Consider the following 12161-nt stretch of genomic DNA (forward strand, 5'->3'; position numbering starts at 1 on the left):
TATATTTATATATGACCAACTGGGGTGAAATAATGCTGATTGCTGTCTCTAAACTGCCTCTGATAGCAGTCCAAAAGCTACAAATATTGATTTTATTTGATTCCTTGGAAAAGAAAGAAATTCCACACACCCCCCCCTTCTTTTGCTTTGATGCCTACAATTAATGAATCAATAAATTAATTATCTGCATGCTGCTAATTACGTAGGTTTTTAATAATCCTTTTCAGCGATTTCCACATGAAACATATTATTAATGCTATTATAATAATATAATAATATAATAATAGTAAAATGTGCACTGTATAAAAAGCTACTGTTATGGTGAAACAGTGTTTAAACCCTCGTTTAAAGGTGCCCTCTCCTTAAATTAAATGCTTTTTTTATGCCCACAGTCTCGTCTTATATGAGAAGAGAAGACATTATTACCCAATCACTTTTGATTTTACCCCCAGACCCCATATTTATGATCAATGAACTCCAATCCACAAACGTGTGCTTCGTAAGTATAGAAAACTTGTATTAGAACAGCTACATAGCATATCAGCAAAGAGTGTCTAAATATTAAGTGAAACTTTACGGTATTCCAGTTAAAAGATTCCGTAAGTAAGTAAGTAACGTAAGTAAGTGTGTGTTTTTTGCTAGATTAAGTCCAAAAAAGCACACAGTAAAGTCCAGGTGTTTATATTGTCCTATCTATGTGTACCGTATCTATGGCCATTCAGTCGTGCCTGGATAGCGTCGTGAACGCGCATGTCAGGATCGCTGCAGAGATCCTGCTGCCTCGGCTCTCACGATTAATCGTAGGGATGGTGTTGACAGCGAGAGGCGACAGACGGCCAGCTTCCCATGTTTAAATAAATGTCAGGACCTGATGAAATTACGTTTATTCGGGTCCGACACAGATTCTCCGCAACGGGACCGTTTGTGGAGGAAGACGACACCGCCAGGCCGAGGACACCGTTGATGTTACTGATGGAATTCCCAGTCGTTGCTAGATGGAGAAACCAAAAGGGTGGACTCGTTATAAATAATTAAAAAACCCATCTGCTGCAAAAAATATATAAGGAAAATGCATCTGCACCAGGTACTGACGGGAGCTGTAAACCCTGGAGACTGCTGCTACTCGGTGGGAAGCGTGAATGACATTCCCTTCACGGTGAGGTTTTATTTTGATATTTTATTTGCTCAGAATGACACCCACTGAAGCTAACGACTGAGTCGCTAGCTTGGTAGTTAGCTAACTAGCGCTGTAGTAGATGTAAACTGGCTGGCTAGCGAGCTAAAGCACTAGCTAGCCGGGTAATATGCTAGCCAAAACTGCCGCACTGAGAGACTCTCTGGCAGGGAGACGAGACCACACGGGGCATCCTTATCACAAACCATTCTTTCATTAATTCTGACAGTCAGTCAGCTAGTGACCAGCTGATGTCCTCAAGTAGATGGTAAGCGGTAATGTCTGCATCTGTTATTTACGGTAACGCTTCTATTATTTATCGCTCCAAGACAGTTTAACGCTAGCCACTCAAATGACCTTTAGCTGCATCTCACGTAACGTTAGAATTACTGCAAGGGGAATCCCTTTGTGCAGCCATAAGATTATTGGTAAATATTTGCACCGGGAGACGCTCGGGAGAAATCTCGCAGCGCACACGTACAGTTGAGCGTGTGTGGAGCATGATAAAATTGCGCACCAAGCGTAGAATCAAAATGTTATGTGGTGCAGAACAAGCTAAGCTTGCTACCATTTGGCGTTAAATCCTCCTCACGGATCATTAGCTCGCTGTCATCCTGGCATCAGCCGCGCCAGCCATGACGTAGAGAGCCTTATATGGATACATGAGCTAGAAGGCTGAATGGAAGTATGCTGTTGCTGGAAAAAATATATTCATAAACGTAGTGCCACCTGTCATCAGTTTGATTAGAGTGATTAAGAATCGCTTTACTTTTATCCCTCATGTGTAGTGGCCATGTATAATTTTTCAGTCTGACATCAATCATTTAGACTGTACCTTACACTGTATGCTGCATCTGCTATTTGTTGACCTCTTTGGGCTATAAATATACAAATAGTCATGTCTGAGGTCTGGCAACTTCCCAGAATTTCTCTTTGTGTCTCAGGTTGACCGGAGCGAGAAGCCAAGTCAATATTCCATTTAGTGCAGCCAGACATGGCAAGAAGCTATAATATTACAGTACACAAGGCGTCATAACACCGATGACAGATGGTGTAGTTTCTTTACTTAAAAATGGATCACCTGTAGCAGAAAACAAATAGTGAGTCAGCGCGTGTATTGTAATTAGATGAATGATGATTTATGATGAATGACTTTATTGATAGCTGAAGGATCTTTGAGAACCACTCAAAAGCCGTCAATTAAGTTATAGTTTAACTGAATGATTTAACACTAAGCTTTCATTTTCACAAGGTTTTTGTTTATGTCAAAAGATTTTATGTGTTTATTTCACTAAAATGAGAGACTTTATCTTACAAGTTCATCTGAAAAAAATGAGTGCAGCTGCATATGTGAAATTCTGTTGGTTCTAGCTCAAAAATCTTGAGTAGCTATGTAGCACAAAATCATTCCCTCATGCTGAGAAGACTGTAAGCCTGTCAAATGGCTGCCAGATCTGGCCTCGGTCTGTTCTTGCTGCCTATGAATGAGGTGTTATTGTATTACTGTTGTTTTGTTTGCTCCTTCTTTTCTGATTACTGCAGTCTGCACAGAATACAACCAAAATGATTGTCCTGTTAATTACTGTTAAAACTGTACAGAGAGATTTTGTCCCTCTTTGCCCTTAGACTGGCTCCAGATCAAGGCAGTTTAAATGTAAACAGCCGGGCAATGTACCTAGGGTCACATCTGCTCAACAGCATAGGACAGAGATGTTGTGTAGCTGAGGCTTTGCACGTTGCCACAGGGCCCTGGTTTCTGTGCCTGGTGCTTTCTTTCTGAGTCTGAGAGGATATTTGAAGAACACTAGACCTCATGTCCAATGCGGTTACACTCACACTGACCCCTAGGGCTCCTAGGCCAGACCATGACAACACACACACCTAAACTACAGCAGCCACTAATGCAACAGCTTCAGTGTGGCTGTCTCGTGCTTAGTGTTGTGCACTGATATATTGACAGAGAAAGGGCAACGAAAGTGCCCAACCCAGTGGGCCAAGAAAGGGAGGGTGGATGTAATTTTGTGTACAAGTACCCACTGCCAGACTAATTAGATCTACAAGTAGGAATTGGAAGAACTAGAGGACATGAAGTACACAATAACAACATACAATTTACTGATTTTCAGTGATCAAGTAATTGCACTGCATAGATTGCTTTGCTAAATTTCTGAATGTTCAGAATGGTCCCAGCCACTGACACATAAATGACACATACAGCTGTGATTCATGCCTGATTACCTTGTGACAATAGTTAGAATTATCATTGTCGTGCCTATTACAGTGCTTCTCAACCTGTGATTGATGCTGTAAATGTACCTACAGCCTTGTGTGTCTGATGTGCAGAGCTGCAGATGTGTGAGCTGCTAAAAATAGAATGCATGTGTAAACTACAAAGCACAGAGGGAAAGAGCTGCACCAAGCCTCCATATTTCTCAAATTTTGTTGTTTTACATCAGGATCTTGATTGTTATAATGCTAGTGAATAATGCAGTTTGGTCAAAGGTGGAAGTTTTTTTTATGAGATTACATAAAGCCTATTGGGGGAAATATTTCTGTGTGTTGTGCAAGCAGAAATTTTCCAAAATGATGAATGTTTTATACTAAAGGACCATCGACATTTGCCATTTTAAAAATGATTGATTCAATGCACCAGTGCAGCATGGACAAAATGTTGTTGTTTCATCTCCAGTAGATATTGGCACATGCAATAATGCATTCTGCTTTAAAGTCTGGCCACCAGCATCAACTGTGTAACAAAATTCAAAACATAAAATCTGCAAGAAGTATGGTACAACTTTAACTAAACTAATGGAGTTAGCTAAATTATTTTATGTCAGTATTTAAGTATGTATATTTATAGCACAGTGTCAAAAAGTGTCCATTTAGCCACAGTAAATGCAGGCAGTCTGGCTGGTTATCTTGATAAAGTTGACCAACTGGGTGAAGTCAGATCAGCTTTACATGTGTTTTTGTCATGCAGAAAGAACAGCAAGGAGCACATAGTATGACTAAAGGATCAAAGTACAAACCTGTGCTATAGGTTCTGCCAGGGATCTCTTAATAAAGATTGACAGAGACAACAACATTACTACAGGTCAGAATCCATCAATTTGTGCTTTAAAATATTTGCAGCTAACAAGCACAAACATCAAAATGTGACCTGTGGTAAAGCAGCTAGTGAGCACGTTCACGTGATTGCATTAGGCATAGGGAAGAAGTGACATGATGGAGTAAAGGCAGAAGTAATGTCTCACTCTTCCTCTTATCTACTTTCATTACTGCAGCACATGACTGCAATTGTTCTTTCCCCCGAAATACATTTACCTTGAAAGGCAGCTATATCTTATGCAAATAAAATTAAAATGGTTTCAACTAGCAAGATGTGCAACCTCTGTAGCTCTCATCAGTAACATCAACATGCCATGCAGACAGTATTTCTTTCAGATGAGTAGAAGTGTAGGTTTCTGAAAAAAAAAAAATGTACGCGGGTTTCCCAGCATGGGTTTAACGAACCCAGCCTACATGGATGATTCACTGAGTGCAGATTTTTGTGCTTCAGACCATATTACTCATATCCTTTTTTTTCCTAATTTCAAAACACAGTACTTACTGGGATGAACTGTAAATCCTTTGTGAGATTTCTGTGAAAGAACATGCTCTCAAGATAGTTTCAGATAAGGGGTAATTTCAGCAAAACATTTCTACTCTCCACTGTAACAGTTCATTGTTTCTTTGCTCACCTCAGATGCAGCTGTATTGTCAGAAGAGAGGTAGTATTTATCCAGCAGCAGCAACGCTCATGATATAAGCTGCTTACATGTCTGACAGGAAGGAAGCCTTGCTGCTTCAGGGTGGTACTCATTAAATCAGTGGATTTTAAATCTGCAGAGTCTTCTGTGTAGACTCCAGTACATTCACAGACAGCATCTGCAGCTTTCTAATGCCATCTTTTGCTGAATCAAATAATAAATTGATTCTAACAGAACTGAAGGGTTTTTAACCGCTCTGCAAATTTACTCATCATTTTCTGGACATTACTGAGATGATAAATCAGCAATGAGACACAGTTTTAATGAATTTTTCGTTCCTTATAAAGAAAAACAAACAACTGACCCCTAACCCAACTTAAAATGTGGTAGACTTTAGTTCTGTTTGTTTATGGTGTAAAATCTTCCATCTGTATATGATGGAGCTCTCCCTGGGTCAGCTGAGAGGAAAAAAATGTATTCGTCCTGAGCTGTTTACTAAGGGACATTCAGTTTAGTATAAATGGTTTGTTCAGTATTTCCTGTGACTGATGCTACTAATGAGGTATTCTAAGCGGTATTCCATCCTCAGCATCTTGATGGTCTTTGCATGTGTGTTTTTTGAAAACACGATGAAAGAAATACAGGACACAAACAAGGCCAAACAAAAAAAAGAATGAATCAATGATGACAGGTCATACTGTTTAAGGCAGATGCACTCAAGCTTGCTAGCTCAAGGTCCTGCTAGGTCCAAACTACCCTGCTGACAAAGAGAGTAGACTGGATTTACACATTCTCTAGTGTGTGTGAGTGTAAGTGTAAGAGAGGAGCAGAACAGTCCTGGACAGTGCGTGACGGTGACCGCTTTTAATTCCAGCTGTAATGTGCAGAAGCAAATGCCGCAGTTGTAGTAAAGCACACACCGCATGTTGCTTACATCTTTCTACCTTTTACTCATATATAATGGTATAGTATGTAAAGTGTAGTCCAGTGACAGCCTTCAATATAACTTAATCACTTGCTGTCACTTTATATTACACCACTAGCTATAAGGCTGTGCTTGTGTGACCCAGTGGTTTTCAGCCTCTCCTCCTGTTCTCCTGAATAATGAAAGACACAAGCTTTACCCTGACTGTACTGTTGCTGTGAAGCCAGCTTGCCTGTCTCCCAGGTGCTGCTGCTGCTGCCATTGCTGCCATTCTGCTCATGAATGCCAGCTGCCAGCAGTCAGTATTGTATCACGTTACTTTCCAGTTAAAAGTTCAAAATCTTAACACACTGTAGGTTGGGCCATTAAGTGTGTGACAATTAGCATATCTTGTTCATGCATATTTATTGCACATTTATTTTTCATGCTGTAAGCCAACAGCAGCACACTGTTTTTGTTTTTTTTTTGTTTTAGTTTTCTTAACCACAAGGTGCTGTGGTAGTTTAAGATAACTGCTCATGCTGTGCTAACATCTAACCCTTTCAATGAAATATTCATAGTAGTGCCATCAAGGGCTCTATTTTCGTAGCACCATAATGATAAGTGCAAATAGTGCTCTGATGGGGAGGATAGGCATCTTGCTAGGATTTTGATGGAAAATTTGACTTTGCATAGTTGTCATGCGTTCATGTCTAATGCATCAGACCGACACGGTTACACAGGAGCAACCACTGTTTTTTATCTTTAATAAATCCTGCAAATACTTTTGGCAGTGGGTATAATTATAATATTCCACATTTCAGATGTGTTTGTTAATGCTCTAGAGCTGTGTTAAGATTCAAGATTCAAAGCGTTTATTGTCATATGCACAGTAAGGAAACTGGTTTCCCTGGACAATGAAATTCTTACTTTGCTGCTCACACTGAATGCCATAAAGGCAAAAAAAAAATTAGCTGTTGTCAAATTAAGCTAACAATATATCTCCACCTTTTAATTTGTTGAACCTGTAGCTTTTATACTTTATAGTGATTTGCACAGCTGTTTAAGAGCAACAAGACTAGTAATACAACTGACTATATGTTTGTCAACCACATCCATATATTTAACCTCTAAAGGACCTTTTATACATTGTATATGAACCACACAACTGTTAGCTAGCTGACACCCACACAGTCACTGTGCATGGTAAAAAAATACTGTCTGGAATTATATGATTGTCTGTTTTTATCTGGTTTAAATACTCTTATATTGATTTAAATCAGTGTGGAACCGAATTATAAAGCATGTGTGATGATGATCTGATTTTTGTTTTTTTTGTTCCTCTTGTACCTATTTCATCTTTAGGCCTATGGCTCAGGGTGTGATGTAGTGATCTTGGCCAGCGACTTTGAGTGTGTTCAGATTATCCCAGGAGCTCAGAATGGAAACATACAGGTGGGCTGTGTGGAGTGCTCCCACCAGCTTGGCAGGGTAAGTGTTGACTGCACACTCAGACACACTCCCACACACGATTTTAGATTTTCAGTGGAGCCAAAAAACATTATCAGTGATGCTCAGTATAAAGAGGTACATTTAGCTGTGTTAGCTCCGTCTTGTACCACTCGTGTTCTTGTCTCCTCGCCGTTCTGCTCTCTTGCACCACACCCCACCTACCCCTCTCCTGTGGGAATGACTGTGCAGAAGCACTGATGGGGTGAGTAATGTTGTGATGATGAACACAGTTTTTTATTTTTAGATTGCTGCATCTTACGGAAACACGGTCTGCATCTTTGAACCTCTTTCTACCAACCCAAATAAACGACACAAGGTGAGTATGAACGCCATTATTTTGCGGTGATAATTAAATTCTATGATGGGTTTAATCTCACGTGTCTGCCAGTAACATTGCATGGTGTGTGTCGCTCTCCTACCACTAACAGCAACTTAACTATCAGTGGCAAAAGACAGGACAGTTCTTCCTTGATGCCATCACCTACAACCTCGCCTGGGACCCACAAGGTACACCTGTGCTTTCTGTGTGTAACAGTTGTCTGAAAAATTAATCCACGTTACGTACAGCCAGTGCTCCTAGCGCATTTTGGTTTGTCTGGAATGACGTGTGCATTATGTAAGAGTCATAGTGTGCATGTGGCTCTGTGTGTTGTGCTAGTCAACGTGGGATGTGAGGTGTGTAGCATAGTGCTTTTGTGTCCTCAGGGAATCGTATCCTAGCAGCAACTGAGCGGCTCCAGCTGTGGGCTCCTCCGCTGGCAGATGCCCTGATAGAGGAGGAGGATGGGCAGATGATTGAGGACAGGCCCCACCCTACCCTCAACGACTGGAACTGTGTCTGGCAGTGCAAGTGCGTGTTTTTTTTGCTTCTTTGCATATGGTAAAACTGTCCAAATCAAATCTAATTTTATTTGTCACATACACAGTTGCACATTGGTGTATAGTAAAAGGTTTGTCTGTCCATCATATTTTTTCATAAATGTCAAGCCAGTAGAGGATTGCTTTAGCTAAGTTTGTCACATATGATTTTAAGTGAAAATACCTTTGATTGGTATTTGTATTGCTGTCAGATGATGACTTTGTATTGTGCAGTAGAACAGTTAATCCTACCCTGTGCAGACAAAATAATAACCTCAATTCCCCCTCTTAAACGTTAGGAAATTATCAGTTTTACTAATAAAAACTTACAGCCTGTTACTGGTTAGCCAGATGCATCTGGTCTCCCTTTCAAATGCTTGTGTGGACTGTTGTAAGCCTCTCGTTTGACTCTTTGTGCTCTAACTGTGTAAATAGACATAGACACCTAACACCATTTTGGTAATTGCCATATGATGACACATGGATAGTCACTTGTCTAAAATTACCATCACAGAGCTACTACACATGCACACTGACAGCTGACAGAAAACCACAGTGCTTGTTTTTGTCCCTTGAGCATTTCTCACAGAGAAGTGAACAGTTGATTTACTTGTTTTTTTCTGTGTGTTTCTCAGGACTGCTGCATCCGTTCATGTTGCTAAGTGGTCTCCTGATGGGGAGTATTTTGCAACAGTTGGGAAGGTATGAGAGTCATGTTAACATATTACAAAACACCAACCTTTTTGACTCTTGAGTCTGTAGAGATGCTTGTTTATAATATATGTTCACATATGTGCGTATGCAGGATGACTGTTTACTCAAAGTGTGGTATCCCACCACGGGCTGGCGTTCCGCAGTGGTGGTCCAGGACCCGACTGATAAAAAATCCCCGCCTGTTAACTTCTCCTTTGTTTACTTGGCTCATCCTCGCTCAGTTACCGGCATGTCCTGGAGGAAAACTAGCAAATACATGCCCAAGTAAGAAAGCATACACAATCACATCATCAGGGGGGTCAGTAACATGTTGTTGTTTAATTACTGCTCAGTCTGCCGGATGTGAGGATGCTGTGCCTCCAGCTGACCAGCATCCCCAGCTATTGTTTGGTCATTTAGCATCAGTCACATTTATCCATGGCAGATTAAGAATATTGAATCAGTTGTGGTACCAGCCACTGAGAGGGAGTGCTTTGTTTGATTCCTGTTTAATGAATCAGTAATTTAATCCACGTAATGTGATCTCTTCTTATGTTTAGCTTTTGCCAAATGCTTCTTTTTCAAGCAAAACATATTTAATTCTGAGCTTCATACCATACCACATTAACAACTTTGTGATCTGCATTGCATTGAATATTAGATTTATTATTAATGTCCCATTTTATTTCTGCTTGACAGTGTGAATAGAAGTTTTTTTCCTCTAAATTTCAGTTCCAGTTTATTCTAATTTTTTTACAGTGTCATTTACCATGTCCCTAGTGAGGAATGTTAGATAGTAAAGTGCTTGGAAATGAAAGTGTGTTTGCATCTGGATGTTGAACTTTTGATTTGATTTGATAATGTGCTGTAATGTATTTAGAAGGAAAATTTTTTATTGGAGTATGAATTACTGATTAAGATTTCTGGATTTTTTTTGTAGGGGTTCAGTGTGCAATGTGTTGCTGACATCCTGTGAGGACGGTGTGTGTAGAATATGGTCAGAGACGCTGTTACCAGAAGACAGTCTACTTGGGGGTCAGATCTCTGAGAACACACAGTCTTTCAGCTCCAGCCTGCCAGGCCTGGCAGGCAATAAGGACAAGATACAGCATGCTTTGGAGGTACAGTTAGTCAGATCTGAATAAAAATAATTCATAAAAAAAATACACAGCATATACGGTTTGTTTAGACTTCATTTTAACAATTTCTCCCTTCTTTATTTTTAGTCAATTCACCACCTAAAACATTTGCGTCGGGGCCGGCGACGATCCTCTGCTCTTGTGGCACACAGTGAGCTGCTGCCTTCTCAGCTTGGCACGCAGGATGCACACACTCACCGCCACATCGCTCATCATGCCAATGCCCTGTGTCACTTCCATATCTCAGCCAGTATTAACCCTAACACAGGTAGGTTGTTTGGTTGGCACTGGCCTAGATAGTGAGTAACCTGTGTAAATTATCTAGAAGCTTGCCTTATATCTCTCTGTTATCCTGTCTTTTTCTTCCTTTGTCAGATATCCCATCAATGCTCGCTGATTCTGCAGTGTTTACTCCAGAGGATGGCTCTGGTGGTGGAGGCTTTGTGGTTCACTGGCTCAACAATAAAGACCTCAGCTTCACTTCCTCCATGGACCTGTTTATGCTGCAGCTCCGCAAGTTCTCTGAACAGCAGCTGGAACAGACTACTGAAGACCCACTGGACCCTGAAGGATCTCCTATGAAGTTTGACTTTGGTAGGTCCCACAACCAAGCCAATGTACATTTCCATAAATGGCTTAAGTATAATGAAAATGTATTCAAACATATATTAAACATGTTTTAAAGACATATTCTGAATTTGTAGACCTTGATGAGATGTCTGACAAAGGGTCCTCAGAGCATGGAGAAGAGGGTGAGGCAGGGGAGCAGGGAAGCACAAAGGCATCCTCCCCAGGTTCCAGCTCCAGCATGCCTTTGCCCTCTATGCTGCTGGAAAGGAAGATGGAGACTCTGACGACAGAGTGGAACAAGAGCCCAGACATGCTGTTCACCATCCATCCTTCTGATGGATCTTTCCTGGTTTGGCATGTGAAGTACTTGGATGAATTCAATCAGGGCATCTTCAGACAGGTTCAGGTGAGGGAAAAGAAAAAATGTGTTTCATGTCCTATTTTTACCCAGTATGTAACTTTTCTGCTTTAAATTCAGCAGTACACTCACTCACTGACTTCTGTGGCAGCTGTGGTTAAATTTTGTCTAAATGTAGGGTGACTCAGCTCTCCCCCATTCTTTACATAACACTCATAATATTCATTTCTTCCAAAGAAAAGTCATAAAGTTTCTCTCTGCCACTTCAAGCCACTCAATAATGAACATAATGAACAACAGCTTACATGTCCTGCAATAGGCAGCATTTGTCATTTGACCAGTGAAAGTGATGCTTAGCACTGGGTAAAAATGAGAACATATTACATGAATATTGTCTACATGTTGTGCTGGTTTCTAATTAGTGAAAGTGGGATGATTGATATTTTCAGTTCAGCAAAACTGTCTCAGTTGCCAAGACCAGGGTCTCAATTGCTTCAATAATATTTTCACTTTAATGCTCTAAATTTCATTTTGATGTTTAGCGAGAAGCTAGCTGGTTGTCTAAGAAGAGCAATGCTGTAACAGAGGCAGACCGAGAAGGACAAAATAAGAAAACACACGTTATAAAAGCTGTAAATAAAAGATGAAGTCTGTACAAAGCAGTAGTTTATGTAATATGCAATTAACTATGTATGTTTAAGGTTTAATTTTGTACATAGCAGTGAGCCAGATACCCTTCTAAATGTTGTTGCCACAGATTAATTAGAGATGATACCATATTGGAATTAATAGCTAATTAGATCTCTATAGAGCTGAAAGCCTACAGAGAATTGGAGTCCATGTGGTTTATGTTTTTTTTTTTCCCTATCTCTTCTACCAGGTGTCCTTCTCCTCCCGTATCCCAGTAGCATTTCCTACAGGCGATGCCAATTCATTGAGCAAAAACATACTGATGTACGCCTGCACATTGACCGAGGGGGAGAGCATCGGGTCCAGCGAACAGGGGAGGATGGTCCAACATGTCTCCCACTCTGCTTCTGCCTCGGCTGGCCTAGGGTCACCTGCAGTGGCCGCCTCTCCCAGCTCCCGTCTTGGCATTAGTCCTGCGGTCATGATGGTTTCCAAGCATGTGGATGGATCTCTTAACCAGGTACAAAGTTTAAATTCATATTTGTAATTGAATGCCCTAACCAAAACAATAACA

The 12161-nt window shown here is 40.6% G+C and overlaps 1 protein-coding gene across 8 annotated transcripts in view; it reads left to right on the forward strand.

The window, feature by feature from the left end:
• Positions 1-758: 758 nt before the first annotated feature.
• The window catches only part of dmxl2 (Dmx-like 2), a 34362-nt gene continuing 22959 nt past the window's right edge, over positions 759-12161 (forward strand). For all 8 annotated transcript variants that reach the window (XM_028401310.1, XM_028401314.1, XM_028401312.1 and 5 more), the window contains exons 1-12: positions 759-1156; positions 7193-7318; positions 7584-7655; positions 7768-7846; positions 8045-8189; positions 8833-8899; positions 9003-9175; positions 9831-10011; positions 10117-10297; positions 10405-10623; positions 10734-11005; positions 11838-12107. In XM_028401310.1, coding sequence (XP_028257111.1) covers positions 1070-1156; positions 7193-7318; positions 7584-7655; positions 7768-7846; positions 8045-8189; positions 8833-8899; positions 9003-9175; positions 9831-10011; positions 10117-10297; positions 10405-10623; positions 10734-11005; positions 11838-12107 — 1872 coding nt within the window. In that variant the 5' untranslated portion in view covers positions 759-1069. The remainder of the gene's footprint in view (positions 1157-7192; positions 7319-7583; positions 7656-7767; positions 7847-8044; positions 8190-8832; positions 8900-9002; positions 9176-9830; positions 10012-10116; positions 10298-10404; positions 10624-10733; positions 11006-11837; positions 12108-12161) is intronic.

This window comes from Parambassis ranga, chromosome 3 (genome assembly GCF_900634625.1).
Source record: "Parambassis ranga chromosome 3, fParRan2.1, whole genome shotgun sequence".
NCBI lineage: Eukaryota > Metazoa > Chordata > Actinopteri > Ambassidae > Parambassis > Parambassis ranga.